Source organism: Etheostoma spectabile, chromosome 13 (genome assembly GCF_008692095.1).
Source record: "Etheostoma spectabile isolate EspeVRDwgs_2016 chromosome 13, UIUC_Espe_1.0, whole genome shotgun sequence".
In the NCBI taxonomy this organism is placed as follows: domain Eukaryota; kingdom Metazoa; phylum Chordata; class Actinopteri; order Perciformes; family Percidae; genus Etheostoma; species Etheostoma spectabile.
Genome location: NC_045745.1, coordinates 7,121,018 through 7,138,435, shown reverse-complemented (window position 1 = coordinate 7,138,435; position 17,418 = coordinate 7,121,018). Strand labels below are relative to the sequence as shown.

Below are 17,418 nucleotides of genomic sequence, written 5' to 3'. Positions count from 1 at the left end.
TTTTTTTTTTTTGTTGATATTTCATAGCTTCAAAATGAATTACCCCAGCCAACCAGCTCCTGTTCCGCTTGCTGCCACCTCCACTAACCACTAAACACAGTAGGCTGCCCCATGAGTCATAGCCGTGTTTTATGGAGCCACAGTTGCCACTCTTAATGGCCACAGGCGCTCTGACGTATGCTTCAGACCACCAGAATGGCACTCTGCCTGCAGGTCATGGTATGCAATTGCCCAGAGACTTGGAAGGTGGGAGACTGCAGGCGACTTTCCCCAGAAGACAAAAATAAAAGTGAACCCAGAGGTGACCTGGTGGTGCCTCACCAGATTTGCGGTTTTAATTTCCAATACTAGGTTTTCTGTGCCTGAGGCCCACAAAATATGATACCAAGCGTAGTGACTGAGAGATAATTGTTGTGCCCACCCCTCCTCCTTAAAAAACCTAGAGATATTGTATAGCATCAGTTGTCATCTAATCAGCCCCATATGCCGGTTTCACAACAATGTAGCCTAGTGGAGAACAGAGATTAAAAGTAAAAAGCAACACATGGCGTGGCTTCAGACAAAAGGCTGCTGCCTTTCCTTTGGAGTCAGCCACACTAACTTGGCTAATTTGTCTCTGTGAATGGAGGAATGGCAGGTTTAACATGTGTGCGTCCCAGAGGATGGGCACTTCAGGCCCAGCTACATACCTGTGGCCAACTACTTTAAAGAAAAGCAGCAGCCAGCCAGATGCCATTCATTTCACAACTTAGCTGAGAGAAAAACGCATAGTCTTTAATTGACATTCTGGTATCAGTTCAACTGGGACCAAAGAAAAAGTATGCATGATAACACTCCACATAAACATAAGTCACTCAGGCATTGCAGATTTCACAATGTTTGCTGATTGCACAAGAAAGGAGGAAGGAGCAAGTGAGAATGACTTAATTTCCAAAAAGCCTTTCTTAACTTGTCTTTGTCAAACAATTGAACTGGAGGTGGCAACATGGGAGTGTGTTGCCACCCAAAATCCAGGGTGCTCCAAACAGCCACCCGGCTTTGCCCATGGCCTCATGGCATGAGGCTTAATGAAAGCAAACTTCTCCCTCTGCCAGATCAAAGCAGGGTGGACCTGCTGTGACCCTGATCCCTTGCCAGCGTCCCTGTATAACTTTCAAACACAGCCACACAGGGCAATTTAATAAGAGATGGACGGTTAAAGTCTCCCACCCAGGCTCTAGTGGGTTGGCAAACCAACCAATCACCCAATCAGATGGCTCTGTTGTGAAATCAGCCCTCTGCTTTGTATCACAGAGCCAGACAGTGAACAAGATTTGCAGTGGCTGCAGAACACACCTGGCTCAACAAAAGGCGACCATTAAAGACAGGTTACAAAAATGAAAAAACAACAAACTTAAAAAAAGAAAAGAAAAAAAAAAGAGTTTATTTCATTGACTTTGAAATGTTTATGACTGCTTCAGTTTTAAAACTATGGTCTAATATCACTCTCACATGGAGCTGGACTACCCAAGTAGCACCGGTACGTTGTTTTAGAGTCAACATGATAAGTCATCCTTCAGTAGCCAGGTACAGATGGTCTGCATGAGACAGGGTTTTCAATGAAAGCTGCTATCCTGTAAAACTACTGATGCCCTACCAAGCTCTTCAAAACAGAGTATGTTAGCTTTGGTGACAATATGAGAAAATAAGTGATTTTAATATCATAGGTTGTCATAAGGTGTTGTACAACTTGTTTATTTTTATGTGCATGGGCGAGATTCAGTATGGCGTGTGCCCCTTCTGTTACTGACAGAATAAGCCACAGACGTCTATCATTCCACAGATTGCACTTACAAAGTTATCATGCACTCTTCACATGTGCCTACCCGGGGTACAGCAGATGGTTTACATCTGGTTTCAAAACCCTTCAATCTTTCTGCATTGGTTTCATGGACACAGGTGAAAACATTCTGCTGTCTGGATCTCATTTGGTATCTGCAGTGGACACATACTTTTATATATATATGAGAATGTGTTCCATTCTTGAATAGCAGAAAAGTCATCTCTCCATCACTGCACCACAAATTCAGAAATATTATTTTTGATTTTACTGCTGAAAAGCTGAGTCAGATTAAGAACATTTCTCTTTAAACATGTGCCTTCTATCAGTAGTCAAATTAATCTTTCAGCAAGGGTGAGCATGCAATGCTACATTGAATGACTTAAGATTCATGAGACAGAAATCTCAGAAATCTTAGATCATGATGTGTGGCTCTGAAAAAAAAAGGATTGGGGGGTGGAGGGGTATGTGAGTTAAAAGGTAGGAGTATGAATGTAGATGACTGCATGCCAAATGTCCTCCATGTGAAAAATGTTCACCATCACAATAAGCTATTTCAGAAGCTAAGTCAGTCTGTAGATCCTGTGTTACCTTGCACACTAAAATGTATTTCACGCAAAAGTACAGTTTCATTACAATTAACTTGGGTACTGTGAAAGTATTTTGGGTCTTTAGGCCCACATGCGCCATCCCTCTGCCATATAAATACTGACAAGTGCACCAAATCTGCAGCTGAATATAGTCCCCAACAAAAAAAACTAAAAAACAATGAGCTTCACCGCAAAACATTTGCCAGGTGTCGGTTAGAAGTCACATTGGTGCAAATGCATGGCCGGTGAATATTTGGGAGAATGTAACGTGCGTGTGTGTGTGTGTGTGTGTGTGTGTGTGTGTGTGTGTGTGTGTGTGTGTGTGTGTGTGTGTGTGTGTGTGTGTGTGTGTGTGTGTGTGTGTGTGTGTGTGTGTGTGTGTGTGTGTGTGTGTGTGTGTGTGTTCAGTCTTGAGAGTTATTGAGAGTGCTTAGATAGGCAGGCAATAATCTAGGCCCAGACATGTTTACAATCCTGGTTGTCCTTACTGTCATTTTACTATGTTGGTCTATGCTGTACAACTTCTATTTCCTGTCTGTCCATCCTGGATGAGGGATTTCTCCTCTGTTTTTCCTCTGCTCTTCCTGAGGTGTCTGCCATTTTTTCCCGCTAAAGGGGTTGTGCCATGTAAAAATTGTAAAGCCCCTTGAGGCAAATTTGTAATTTTGAAATTGGGCTATTTAAATAAAACTGATCTGTCGTGATGGAATGAGTGTCAGATTACATTACACATTACAGTACACTACAGTACTTTGAATAATGGCTTACAAAACACAACGGACCACTTTGTTGTTCCCTTTGGTGGTTTCACAGAGCACTTATTTTCATTTGCTGTCTAAAAGGTTTTCTTATCTGGCTTATTTTTGTATCTATGGATCTGGTGGGAAGATGGCAGTCTTGGATATTGGCAAGCCGATTGTGGTCTGGCATTAGAACTGAAACCTCCCAAAGCGCAGTGGTTTGAAGTCAGCCACCTGCTAGCGCTAATTGCCTGGTCTTATTCAGTGGAGAGGCCCTTCATTCCCGCCTGAATGTGGTCAATACTGGGAATGGAATGCAAATTGTTATAAGCCAGTGGTACATGTATAAAGGGATGAATGAAGGGAGTGATGCAGGTCAACACATTAGGTGTACTTTAATAAGCAGATATAGATCAGAAGTTCAGCTCTACTCTGAGGTGTTTGTGTCAATAAAAGAGGGAGAGAGAAAGAGAAACCAATTTAGAGCGATAGTCCAACTTGTGTACCAAATGTCACCTGCACACACAGACACATATGATGTTGTGACTACCTGCTCCTTCAAAGGTCAGAGGACGAGTCTGAGCATATTCCATGTTTTCCTTTTCAACAAATCCCATGAACATACCAAAACCAACAATGAATTGATTCTATAACAAGTGTTGCTTGTGCAGTCAAAGCCTCATTACCAACTCTCTGGGGCGATGATAGTGACTCTGAGGCTGTAGAAAGCATAGAGGTTGCTTTGAGTTACACGCTGTTGTTAGCATAATACCGTGCTCACAATGACAATACCAACATGCCAATGTGAAGCAGCTATAGTTATTATTATCATGTTTACCATCTTAGTTTAGCATGCTAACATTTGTTCATTACCTCTTAACACAAGGTACAGCTGAGGCCGTTGGGTATTTCCTTAGTTTTGCGGGTATTTGGTCATCAACTAGTTCGATACTGGACAAAATGACATGCCAATTCATCCCAAAGGTTTTATATCAGTCTGGACCAAAGAGGTGGAATGACCGACATTTATATAACCATGAGCCACTCGCATGGATAAAAACACATCAGTGTTTCAATGAGTGACAAGTTCCTTCATTTACAATTAACATGGACACTGTAACAGTAGTAGTAATAGTATTTTGAGTCTGTTCCACATGTACTCCACACACTCTCTGTATTTCTTTATTATCTGTATTTATATTTTTTCATTACAAGTACTTACTTATTTAATATAATTTATGGTCACAGGTAAATATAATTTATCTTGTGGTTACTTACTTTTGCTATATGATTTTAATTACATATTCAATTTACTTCTTACGTCACTTACTTACACTGCAATATTGTTTTTTGTACTATGGCACCCAAACTTTACAATACCTTTATTTGACGCCATTTTACATTCAGTCTATACCCTCTGCTCATTGTCTGTTGTTTGCCTGTTTGTGTGTTTTACTTCTTTGTTGTTTTTCTGCTTTTCTTGTAGAAAACTGCTGCTGCTGTAACAAGGGAATTTCCCCACTGTGGGATGAATAAAGTATTATCTAATCTAATCTAATCTAATACTCACAAGAGCACAAAATCTGGGGCTGAAAATGGTCCCCAACCAATGCACTGTTAACTTATGCAAGCCTTGCTAAGAAAGTGTCCAGCTGTTTCAGAAATATATTTTTTCTTTTCCTTCATAAAAAATATATATCTGTGACCTGTTTCTAAAGACTTACACTACCGGTCAAAAGTTTGGGCTCACTTAGAAATTTCCATTGCACTGTAGACGGAATACCAGCTGAGATCAGTTGCATTGTTTTTAACCAGGGCAGCAGTTTTCAGATTACATTATGTGCTTACATAATTGAGAAAGGGTTCTTTAGTTTTTCTACTTAGTTTTTAAAATGATATCAGATCAGTAAACAGCATGTGCCTTTGGAACATTGGATGAATGGCTGCTGATAATAGGCAATGTGGATATTGCATCAAAGATCAGCCCCCCCACTCAGATCAGCTGCTATTCTGTCTATAATGGAGTGGCATGGACATTTGTAAGTGAGCCCAAACTTTTGAGCGGTAGTGTATGTCTTTTTTTAATTTTTGCCAGCCTTTAAAGTTACACATTTACTAATGCAAGAAGCGGGAGAAGCGCTTTCGATGACAGGTATCCAGGTGCAGTTAACATTGGGCTATTAACTGTGGTTTCCCCACCAGGGTACTGTTCAGAGAATGTACTGGTTCCAAAACAAATCTTGGTTTGTAGTCACTGTAGATCCACATTTTCACTTTAAAAATGTGTCTGAATAAGTTTCCATTGACACATTTGGAGCAAATATTTGTGCACTGTTTGTCTGTTCATACCTGGGCAATGTTCTTGTTGAGTAAGTAGACACCATATTCAAAATGAAAGCGCTCTCCTCTGGGGTACAAAGGGAATCTGTTAAAGACAGAAGAAAAAGACAAACATGGTGTTAAACAGGAACAGGTCACTTATTCCAGTTAAGCTATTACCAACAGAGTCAAAAAATCAAAGGTGCTAAAGACACTGTGAGCAAACGCTCTCAAGCCAACAACGCACAGTCAGGCTTACAACAGCCTTCTATTCATACTACATATCATAATATAGGCCTATCAGTGTGAAAATACCAATATTAAATAAAAGGATGGTGGGATTAAAAGGGGGTCCATTGCTTGTTCATTTTACCTTGAGGGGCTGCTGTTCTTTGGCTCTGCAACAGGCAGTGAATTATTCCCATCATTGAAAACGGCCGTTCATGTAGCCAGCAGCCTTTACAGTCAGTAACTCTTGTAGATGCTTGAGTGGTCTATGATCCAATCCCACAGACGCCACCTCTGTGCCTTGTTAAACTGAAATATCAAACAGGAGCGGAGGCGTCCAAACAGCCTGTCCATCTGCCACTGAGCAGGAACAAAGACTTTTCCTTTCAGCATAGTGGGGAAGTCCCAATGGTGCCAGTCAGATGTCTTAGTTAGCACTGCACAGGGAGTGCTCTTAAAGGATGTGGAGGTTATCCCTGGGTGTTGGGGTAGGGTAGAGAGAACATGCTGACATGTAGACAGGGGAGATTCTCTCTGCTATCAGGGACTTAAAGCTGAACTCATCCCTTCCTGTCATTATGTGCTTATGTCTGCTGATCTCCCACTGAGTACCATATTTTGGGAAACCAGCTCCATGAAATGGGCAAGACGTTGGTCTGACAAAACACACACACACACCTGTTTGCATTAACACAATTGCGATAACTTTTATTATCTACTATCACTGCCTAATCTAAACCCCATCTCTTAATACTTCACCTTAAACTTTAGAGTGACCTAAACCCAATCCCACTCTTAACGTCTCACCCCCACACTGAAATAATACTTTTTAAGATATTGGAGCTAATATGTCTTAATTTTAGAGAGTTTGCACTGCTCCTTTCTGCACATGAAAATGACATCTGGCATTTGTCAGAAGAAAAATCCAACAACACAAGTGAGATGTCACCGAGCCAGGTACTGCCGTAAGCATACATACACACAGATGCAGTAGCGATGACGTTAGTTGCATTAACAGCTGTTTTGTTGTTGTTGCAACAGCTGCCAAAAGGCCGTGCCAACAGGGGAACAATGGGCAGAGGAAATATTATTGTAAAAATAAGCTTTTCCATCTGAAAACTAACTAATAAAGCGTGTGTTATTGTCTGATGTACATGTAAGGCAGGACCACATCAAAACAACAGCACAGAATTGTGTTTGAAGCAGCACCTTGATGCCTCCCCTAGGGTAACTTCCACAAATGAATATAAAATGCACCAGCTCAACTTAAATGAGCTGCAGGTCTTTTATGTGACAGTGTTTTCATTAGCTACTGGTGTTAGGACACACCAGTTGAGTTCAGTCCACAAATTCTCGATTGGATTCAGGTCAGGGCTTTGTGATGGCCGCTCCCATCCTTTTACTTTGTCTTTGTTGACCATTTTGTCACGACTTTGGTGGTATGCTTAGGATCGTTGTACCGCTGGAGGACCCAACTACAACTGAGCTTCAAATTTCTAGCCAATGTCTTGTCTTGTCTGATGTTGCTTTAATATTTGCAGATAATCCTTCTTCCTCACAAAGCCATCTACTTTCCAACTTAATTTGGAACTGTGTTATTGGGATGGAAAGCCTCACCCTTTTTCCTACACACACACACAAGGCTGATCATTGTGGCCAAACAGTTCAATTTGTGTCTTATCTCATCACCAAATAATTGTCTTCCAAAAGGCTGTGACGTTGTCCTGGTGATCATCTGCAAAACATTCTTGCCTTTTTTATGCCTGTAAGAGTTGGGACTTCTTCCATGCGATACAGCCTTTCAGCTACTCTCCCAGTAGTAGATTTAGATACATTGTTACTTTGTGCCTCTGACGTCTTCACCAGCTTCTTTGTTCTTGTCTTGGGGTTCAGTATGACCGTTGGGGCCAAGGTTTGTTCAGCCCTAGGGGATAATGTTCTCCTTCTTCCTGAACGATTCAGTGTCTGTGTGGCTCCATCATTTTTATACCTGGGTACAATTTTTATACCCTGGGTACAATTTATTGTACCCAGGTACAATAAATTGACACTTGTGGGGCCTTCAGCTGCTCGGAAATTGCTACGAAGAAGAAACAAAACATGGGGCGGCCTCTAGCTCACCCAGTAAGCCCCATGTTGGCTGAGTCTTGCAAAGCCTGGGTTTGAATCCGACCTGCGGCCCTTTGCTGTGTGTCATCCCTCATCTCTCTCCTTCTTTCATGACAATCCACTGTCTCTAATAAAGGGAAAAGCCCCAAAAATTGATCTTCAAAAAAAAGAAAAGAAGAAGAAACCACACTTGCGAAGGGTCCCAATTCTTTTTCTGAGGTTTTGGCTAAATTGCTTGGATTTTCCCATAGTATAAAGTGCTATAAGGCACTGACCAAGTAATGACCAAGCCCTTAAGTACAGGTGTACTCCCCATTAAAACACAAATGCATCCACAATTAGTTTCTAATAATGAAAAATGGCCTATCCGAAGCTTCCAAAAGTAATTTCAGTTGTCGTTTTAAGAGACAATCCACATGGTGTATTTAAACGTTTGACCTACTAGAGAATAAAAGTATTGTGTATTATTATGAAATGATCTCTTATGGGAATAAAGTAGCTAACCATTGACTTAACATAATGTGTGGTAATATGTTGAGTTTGGAAAAATTGTGTTTGAATGTCTTTAGCCTAGGTGTATCAAAAATATATGACCTCAACTGTATATGACAGCAATGTCAGAAGCAGCAGATGCATTCTGATGTGCCTGTACTGTACATTATGCACAGACATGGGTTGAACGCTTTGTGTGTGTGTGTGTAGTGAGTATGTACATCCGGCATGCCTCCTCTCTGTGTGTGTGCCCCCTGGAGACTGGGTCATGGTCTCTGGTTAATCCTGTGTGGGAGCAGATATGGGGGTCTTCCCCCCCTCTAACTCTGACCTACAAGTGCTTGAGGCAATGTGAGAATACACTTCCTCCTACTGTCAACTGAGATCATGCTAACGACACGGTAACCCTGCAGGTTAATGTATAGATTCAGAGGTGGTTGTGACATTCTGAAGGCCAGATTTTGCTCCAATCTCTGAAATCTTTGATGACACCCACGTTTCAGCATTTCAGCTTTAACAGCATTTGCTTTTGATAAAATGAACTTACCTAAGGCTTTTGTTTTATTTTATCGGTTTGTTTTCTCCTACTCATACCTGAGCCTGTCTGGAGATTCTCACTGTAAACACCTCCTCATTCACACATTACACTGCAACTCTGGGAAGTTAAAGAAGTAAACCTCAACAGATGGGGGTCATTCTAACAGGATGTTGCTTCTAAAAGCTGGCAAGTAAAGAGTGAGACGCTGTAGCCTCGGGGCCCCACGGTCAGCCACTTTTTGGCCCCTCTATATCCCCGACATGCAGCCAGGGCCCCACGGAGCAGGCGGCATGCCACAGGCCATATCTAAGCAATAGGAAATAACAAACAGGGAGAGGAAGAACAACAAAATAGGCAATCCCCTTGCACCGCTGGCATTCCCAATATCACTTCCCCACAAAACGGAATTGTTTGCTGATCAACACTCCCGAAAAGGAAAACAGAGCTTGTTCCAACACAAACGCAAAAACATGAACACACACCGTCATCATGGTCACAGCCAAGTGATTAATGACTGCTGTCCACTGTGTCTGAAATCACACTGGAGCGACCCCGGTTCACCAAACACTAGGAATCCCTCCCGGGGACGTCCAGAAAAGTTAAATATATTATTACACACCAGTGGGGAGGATGGAGGGAAGGGAGGAATCGCCAAAGCAGTATGCGATTCAGTTAGTGAGCACATTTGATCTTATATATCATCTAATCTGACCAGATTTGTCCCACTGAGATTTAAATAACTTTCAAAAGGAGGCCATGCCAAGAAAGCGCTCTAAACAGTAAAAGATGTAACGCAAACAAACAACAATGTAAAAAGTCAGAATACAAAGTCTCATAAACAAAACAGAAAGAGCTCAAGAACAATTTATTTTGCGGTCAAAAAAAGTCACTATTTTCCTTTTTCAATTTTCATCGAACTATGGACCATGGGGACAGATAGGCATCGTCTATCATTGTCACATGTCACTATCATTCCTACTATAACATTAAACATGTAAGTGTTATTGGAGTGTCTTGGAGAGAAATAAGGAATCGCAGAGTCAGAGGAGACAGAGCACCCTCAGCCAGCACCATACACTGAGGTAGTCCTCAACACTAAACAGGATGAAATAAATAACAGTCCTGGAGGAATATACAGGCCACAATCAGTACCCTGTCTGTCCATTATGATAAAGGGTCCAGAATAAACAGACACAAACAAGAAAGATTGACACACAGGCTGGAGAACTAATGTTTGTTGCACTAATTGTGCTTTCCCACTGGCTGGTAAGATTGTTTTTGTGTTTTCAAATGAGCTCATGCTTACTTTGACTCTTGTACCTTGTGCATGATGCTGTTTGTTCTTTTGTTTAATTTTGTTGTACATATAAATCAAATTTAATCATCTCTATCTCAGCAGTGCTCCTCATATTTCCTCACTTTCCTTAATCAAGCCGTTTCTTCCGTCAGCACATCCCTCTCCAGCTCCCCTCTGTGGCAGCTCTGTTGACGCGTCGTGTCCGTGAAACACACAGCAAACTGAATATGACAGGAACCATAATCAACACACCCACTCACTTTAGCATCTATTTAAAAGACTGATTACTGGAACATGAAATCTGCTTTCATTTAGCTAATATTCAACTCTGTGTGCACTGGACAAAAAGATGAAAAAGAAATGACGGTGAGTTGAGAGCAACAGTCAATGCCCTGCCCCCTCTCGCTCATAAAAAACTGCCCGTCTCTTTCCTTCTCATCCACCCTTCAGAGCAATCTCACCACAGCACAGTTAACGTGCAAGTGCTGGCCCTGTGTGTAGACACAAAAATATGTAATTAATAAGTGTGGAGCCCTGACACCGTAAAAAGACAAAAGCTGCATCTCAAAGGAAAGTCCCCTGTCTTTATAGGAGAGAATATGTGCGCCCCAGCCTGCCAGCTCTTTAACTGCAGGGTCTAGACATAGACTACTTTAAAATATAAAAGGAGGACTCTCGTTAAAAGGAGGAAACAACCAATAAACATATATCTACAATGATGAGATAAAGAATAGGAAGTTCTTTGCTCTTTCTTGGTGTCCATTTCTGTTGGGTTTTTTTTAAACACTCCATGCCCTTTCTTTTATTCCTGTTGAGGGATCTTTTAATAGCGGGCTGACTTAAACTTCTTTCATCTTTGAGTGATCCACCACCACCAGTGTCTACACGGTCTCCCAGGACTGCACCCCAGAGGCCTCCTAACAGGTGTTGGCCGCTCATGGCGTCTTTTATCCCCTCCAGACAGTTAAATGGTTAAACATTTGTAGGGCTCTTTGTGCAAAGAGAATAGGTGAGGCTACTACGGCCCAAAGTCTCTAGTTAAAGCTTCGTATATGCATTCTGCTTTTTACATACAGCTTGTTTAAAACTGACATTGGTTTCTGGAGTTTTACCACAACAACAGAACCAAAATGTTTTTTTTAGTTAAAATGGCCATCTTCTCTACATTCAGTCCTGTTAAAAGCCATCTAAGGCCACAAGGTCAGTGGGGGTTTCTTGTGAAAACTTTGGAAAGCATGTAAACGCAAACACCTTATTAGTATATATTGGACTCTTCTCTCTTCCCTCTTGGGTCCTGTGTATTAAACGTAGGAGTAAAAAGGAAGACGCAGCTATGCAGGTGGGTGGTCGTGCTCAGCTTTAGCGTGGTTCATGAGAATACAGAGGGAAGACTCCTAGTGACTGGCTGACCTGCTGTAATGTATACACAGGCTGAGGCGTCCACATGTGCTGGCTTGCCTGTTTAGACATCCTAATTAATACTCCAAATGTGCAAAACAACAGTTCTGGCTCACATATTGGAGACGAGGCTTGGCCAGTACGTACGCCTGTGGTGTAATGGTGGGAGGGGCAGGGGGAGGGGGTGCTTGTAAGTTTCACAATATCTTTAATGTGCAATTTCAAACGGCATGGGACCATAAATCATCTGGGCCTGCTTTAAAAAAAAAACAACAACAAAAAAAAACACCTGCCTTGCAACTGTCACGGCGCTAATGGCAGTGGTTACCATATAAATCACAGTGAGCTGTAATTTTCAATCTCTGAGAAATGATTACACTGAGCATCTGTCAGTGAATGCTATTTTAATGGCCGCTGCTGCACTTAAGACCCCTGTATAACCGTTTCGCCATCTTGGTCTCTGTCGTCTCCTGAGCGATGTGGCGCTTGCTCGCTCTGTCATACTGGGTTTTCATCACAGCTCTTAAGAATATCCAGGGGTCTGCTGACCCCCGCTCCCAACCCCTGCACTCTCATTTTCCCTTTGTTTTTTCCATTGTTTTAATCACAAGCAGAATTCTACATAGTATTCACTCGCCAAAAAACGTAAGTCAGAGCAGATCATCACTCCATCCAAAATGCAACTTTAAAAAAACAACATGCTATCTGACCTGAAATCAAAAGATTATAACGCCGATTGAGCGTTAATATTCTGACCTCATTTCAGTTTCTGGTCAACACCAATTTTCTTGATCACAGCCGGACTAAAAAGAGTCTACAGCCATGCGAGCAGCTCTGCGGGGCTGTACTTTAGCACAGCAGCGCTTTGAGCTAAGTGATACCATAGACATGCTCACGATGTTAACATGCTGATCCCAAGCACATCAAACATTTACCATGTTCATATTTTTAGCGTGTTAGCATGTTAACATTTGCAAATTAGCACTAAAAACTGTGGCTGATGGGCATGTCATTATTTTGCAGGTATTTGGTCAAACAAAAATTACAATTTTTACCTGGTGATGGTGCTAGATGCCAGAAGTTAAAGAAGATTACAATTCTTCCTGAGGGGGACATTAATGTGTGTACAAAATTTGATGGCAATCCTTTTGGTAGCTGTTGAGCCATTTTACTTAAAACCACACATTCCAACATCATGGTAGCTCTAGAGGAAAAGGCAGTGGGGTCACAAAAGTCAGTAGGGTTCATCCTCTGGGTGATATGAATGTCCGTACAGCACTTTGTTCCCATCCTTTTAATGGTTGTTGAAATACTTGCGCAAAGGGGTGGACAGACTAACAGACAGACGTGCCCTTAGCATGGCTAAAAAGCGAGCAAGTGTTTACAGTATAGAAAGACAGGGCTGTTACAGGTACACTGATTCCCCTCAATCTCTGACCAAAAGTACATTATCAGAGTTCTTAGCTGGCTGGGTCATCCCGTTCAAGCTGCAGCATCCTCCAGAAAGCCAGATGCTTCTTGTTATCTTTTTAATGAAGTACGAACAAAGACTTCTCCAATGGGCTGCACAACAGCAGGGCTCCAAGATGAATGGCTGCTTATTCAACTAACCTGTCAACCTAAAAGAGAGTCCTTGACTTCTTTAGAGCTATTATAAACATAGCATTCCTGCCGTTGTCCTTGAGTGATTTGGTAGAAAACCTCAGAAGACAAGTAAACATTCGGTCCAGTCTCAGGGTGCCTTTGTAGTTGACACTTAAATAGTGAGCTATTTGTTGGAATTTGATTTAAACTATCTGGATCCCAAGTGGATCACCTCCTTCATTCTTTCTATGAAGAACACATTAACTGACCCACTAGCAAACATATCACACTCCTTAATAATAATTCATTCTATATTGCCTGACAATGTGCAGTCTCTTACAGAACCAAGTAGAACATCATACAATTCTCATTTTACAACAACTATGACAATCTTGAATTCCAGTTGAAGCTGAAATCTGTAATTAAAGTGACAATTTGTAATGTAGGACAGAGTGTGGGGAAACAATAAAGATGACACCTTTAAAGAACATAAAGGTTGATCAGGTGCCAAAAATGAAATTCCATTGACTGTACAATATTGGCTAATACCAGAAATGCCAGGATGGATATCTTAAAACCCCTGGATATAAAATCACATCTACTGTATCTGCATTGTTATAATAAATAGAAGGTATCTAAGCATGTAACTTAACTAACTTAACTATAGATACTTCATGTCCGGGCTGTAGAATGTGCTACAGCCTTTGCATTACATTTGCAGGTGTTTGGTCCCTTGTCTTGTGTCTGTCTGTGTGTGTGTGTCTGTTTCTGAAGATGATGTTTTGTCTCCCCTCCCTCCCATCTATCATCTCTATGTTTTTTGGTCTTGTGACGTGTTCCCAGCCTCAGTGTATTGTTTGTCACAGTTTATAATTTTTATATGTAAAAAAGAAAAAAAAAGAAAAAAAAGAATCATGAGTGATTGCCATAATTTATTACTCCTTCCTGTACAATGAGTCCTTCAGCAGCATGTTTAACGTGCCATGTAGCCTCACAGTTCTCTTCCCCATCATTGCTGTGCAGGTCTGGGTGATCTGGGTGCAGGTCCCCTCACCTCCTGTGCACATGGTCCATGTTAAGAGACATGAAACCCCTGAAGCCCCGGAACAATAACCCCTTTTCTGGAACTCACAGGTTCCTCTCGTCTTGCGCTGGCCTCCCTCCCCTGGCATTCACATTCGCTACCTACACCGAGTTTATTTTGTGTTTAAACCAAGCAGTAATGTGTAAATCCCACTTTCAACCTTTTTTCCTTTAGCCATGATAAAGAACAAAAATAAAAACTGATTTGCCTAAATTCTTCGGGCGAAAGGCGTATAGGAGGCAGTGCTAGTTTTTTTAATGGCTGGGCTCTGGTCTCAATCAGACACTGGACATCTGGATCACATCTCCCTAGGTCTCTACCATGCAATCAGAAACACTGGAACTGGGCTCTCCAAAGGACAAAATGTGGGCGCAACATGTCGTTAAGAGTCCACTGATTTCAGAAAACATGTCTTGGGGGGGGGTGTCAAACAGACCAGTCATATTCCACACTTTACTTTCAAACATTCTTACAGGGCCAGTTTGACACTCCGGAGGGTAACACGGTTCAGATCAACACATGCCTTTTCCTGTGGAAAAATATCCGACTATATGAAATAAGGCAGCCATTACTGTACCCAGCAGGTGGAAAGGAATAAAGTGATATTAGCCAAGCACAAAAGGTAAAATCTATTCATATTCTTCACACCACACTGAAGGCCCAAATCAATGAACAGGTTAGGCCTGAAAATACCCAGAGCTCTAAGACAGAATCTGGATCCACACTTGATGGGCAGTAGAGCCACAGAAAGGGGATGCTGAGCCTTACTTTAAGGATGTATGGAGTCAACTAAATATAACACTAAGATTCATCACATTGCAAGAGGAGGGTTAGGACTATTACCATTTAACAGGGGCCTACAGTGCAACTAAAAAATGAGGTTCCTATGTGCACACCATTATAATTGACTGACTGCTTACTAATCCTACCACGCTGGGAGAAACTGATCCAATGCCACCTCACTTATCACCACTGGCTGCCTCTTTCCGACACTTTAATCACCCCTTTTTTGTACACTTTTGAGCTTGGCTAGTTGCTTTCCATCTCCCCACACATACTTTTGCTATGTGTCTGCAGCCCGCCGGGACCTCAGGGGTCATAAACATGTGAAGGGGGGGGAGTGAAAGTTTGCTGGTGCGTTTGGCCCCACTCAGGGACACCTAAGGGCAATGCTAGATTGGGGTGTCTGTTCAACAGCCACACAGCCTACAAGTTTATTTTTTGTTGCTGGACCTGCTGTAAATATCCTGCATGGTAGGACTGGAAATGTGTGAAGGGATTCCCAGTGAGCCTCCCCAGCTGTTGTCATGACATAATCACCCACACAGAGAGATGGCCGCTCAATCACGGTGTTGTCTGATAATGTCTCTCTTTTTCTCACACACTTTCTCCCAGCTGTTTGTCTTCTTAAGTACGACACATGTGGATGTGAAAGTGTCCGTGCTGATTTACACATCACCCCCCTGTGCCTCGGCCGAGAACAAGCAGTCATTTGTTTTGTAATGTGAGAGTACAGCACAAATAAATAAAAAAGGTTTTTACTAAATAAATGGCATTTTCCAAAGGACTCCTTTCATTTATTTTATTATTTCCTTCTTTCCTTTATTTCAGTCCTTTTTTATTTTCCATTTCTTTGATTCAAATGAATGAGGCGTGGTTTTCTCACAGATTCAGATCCGACCAAAGCGACCAGCGTCGCCTGGCCTCGCCAGCATATAACTATCTGCCACAGCATGGAAAACATGAGACAGAGGGGCCACAGCGGGCCTATAGCTAGCTACCACCGACTGTTCATTTGAATACGCAAAAAGTGAAATAAATGTGGTATTATGAAATAAAACCTACCCTGAAATCAATGAATAAAAGGTAGTCCTTCAAATAACATTTTTTATTCGACTGATTATTGTGTTTTTGTATTTATTGCCTCATATATTTATTTCTAGATTTATATCATAACCACATTTATTCATGTACTTATTTAATACTGACCTAACTGGAGTTCCATAGCCCATTCCAATATGATCTGATTTAACATTGCCATGTGGCCTGCATGTTCTTTTCTACCAATTTAAATCATTTACTATAATGAGTCTACTCCAGGTTTCAAATGACCCCAGCCGACAGCTCAGCACAAACAGAGGCCCACAGGGGCCCCCAAGGTGCCAATATTTGTTCAAATTCCCAGTAATAAACACTTGCATAAAATGTGTGAATATTCTTAACATAAAAACAACAATAAGGACTAAAACATTCTGCTGATATCAACCAGGCTCTGCACAGTAAAAGCAGAATTGCATGCATAGTAAGAGCTGACAAGTGCAAGAATGTCTCTGGACTTTCATCTTTAATCTCCTCTTCAGGTGGCACTGAACCTACCCAGGCTACTAACTGTAACACTGCCGCGGCAATCATATTCACTCACATCCGTGGCTTCTGGTAACATTGCTGATTATAGCATAATCTTCCTCATCACTCCCCCTCTCACAGTTGAATGTGTGGAATGTCAATATGCACGTAAGGTGCATACCAGAGTAAGCATGCAATTATCATAACAGAGCAGGGTTGTTTTTTTTAATTCTGACTTGATGCATAGTTACAGGACCATAACATATACAAAATAATAATTTCATTACATTGGCCCTCATTGTAATTACAGTGCCTGTACAAATAATGATAAGAAACTCTGACAAAGCCCCAGGTGCGGTTAGATTCTCACTTTATCATTTGCTTCGCTCTATGTCAACATAATATTTGCAATCACGAATAGTTCTTGATTTAAAAAAAAAAATGACATAATGCTCTGCTGTGAAAATAGGAAGCACAGTGGTTACAGCCCTAGGGCGTGTCAGAGACACTTGCACTGAATGGACACTGTGATTTACAGTCTCGGCACAGCTTGATTATAGATTATCTGAACATCTGAGTAGGTTGTAAAATAAGGGGAACTTGTTACCATGGGCAAAACAAAACAGCTTAAGAAGAAAGCACCCCCGTAAAAACTATGCAGGTATGTAGCGGAACTGGGGAGAGATGCGCTTTTTTTTTTTCTTTTTTCAAAACCAAGTAGATGTATTGAAATGTATCTGTAATGTAGCAGGCCCTATCAGAGTATGTCATATTGTCAAATCCAGAAGCCAAGCCCCAGTGAAAACGCTCTATTGCAGGCTGCTGTGTGCTGTGTGGTTGGTGTGTGTGTGTGTGTGTGTGTGTGTGTGTGTGT

At 41.6% G+C, this 17,418-nt stretch overlaps 1 protein-coding gene across 3 annotated transcripts in view; it reads right to left on the bottom strand.

The window, feature by feature from the left end:
* The window catches only part of uvrag (UV radiation resistance associated gene), a 94,416-nt gene that overhangs the window by 32,734 nt on the left and 44,264 nt on the right, over positions 1–17,418 (bottom strand). For all 3 annotated transcript variants that reach the window (XR_004334611.1, XM_032533297.1, XM_032533298.1), the window contains one exon: positions 5,499–5,574. Coding sequence is in view for 2 of the 3 variants with exons in the window: in XM_032533297.1 (XP_032389188.1) it covers positions 5,499–5,574 (76 nt within the window). In the remaining variant the exon portion in view is untranslated. The remainder of the gene's footprint in view (positions 1–5,498; positions 5,575–17,418) is intronic.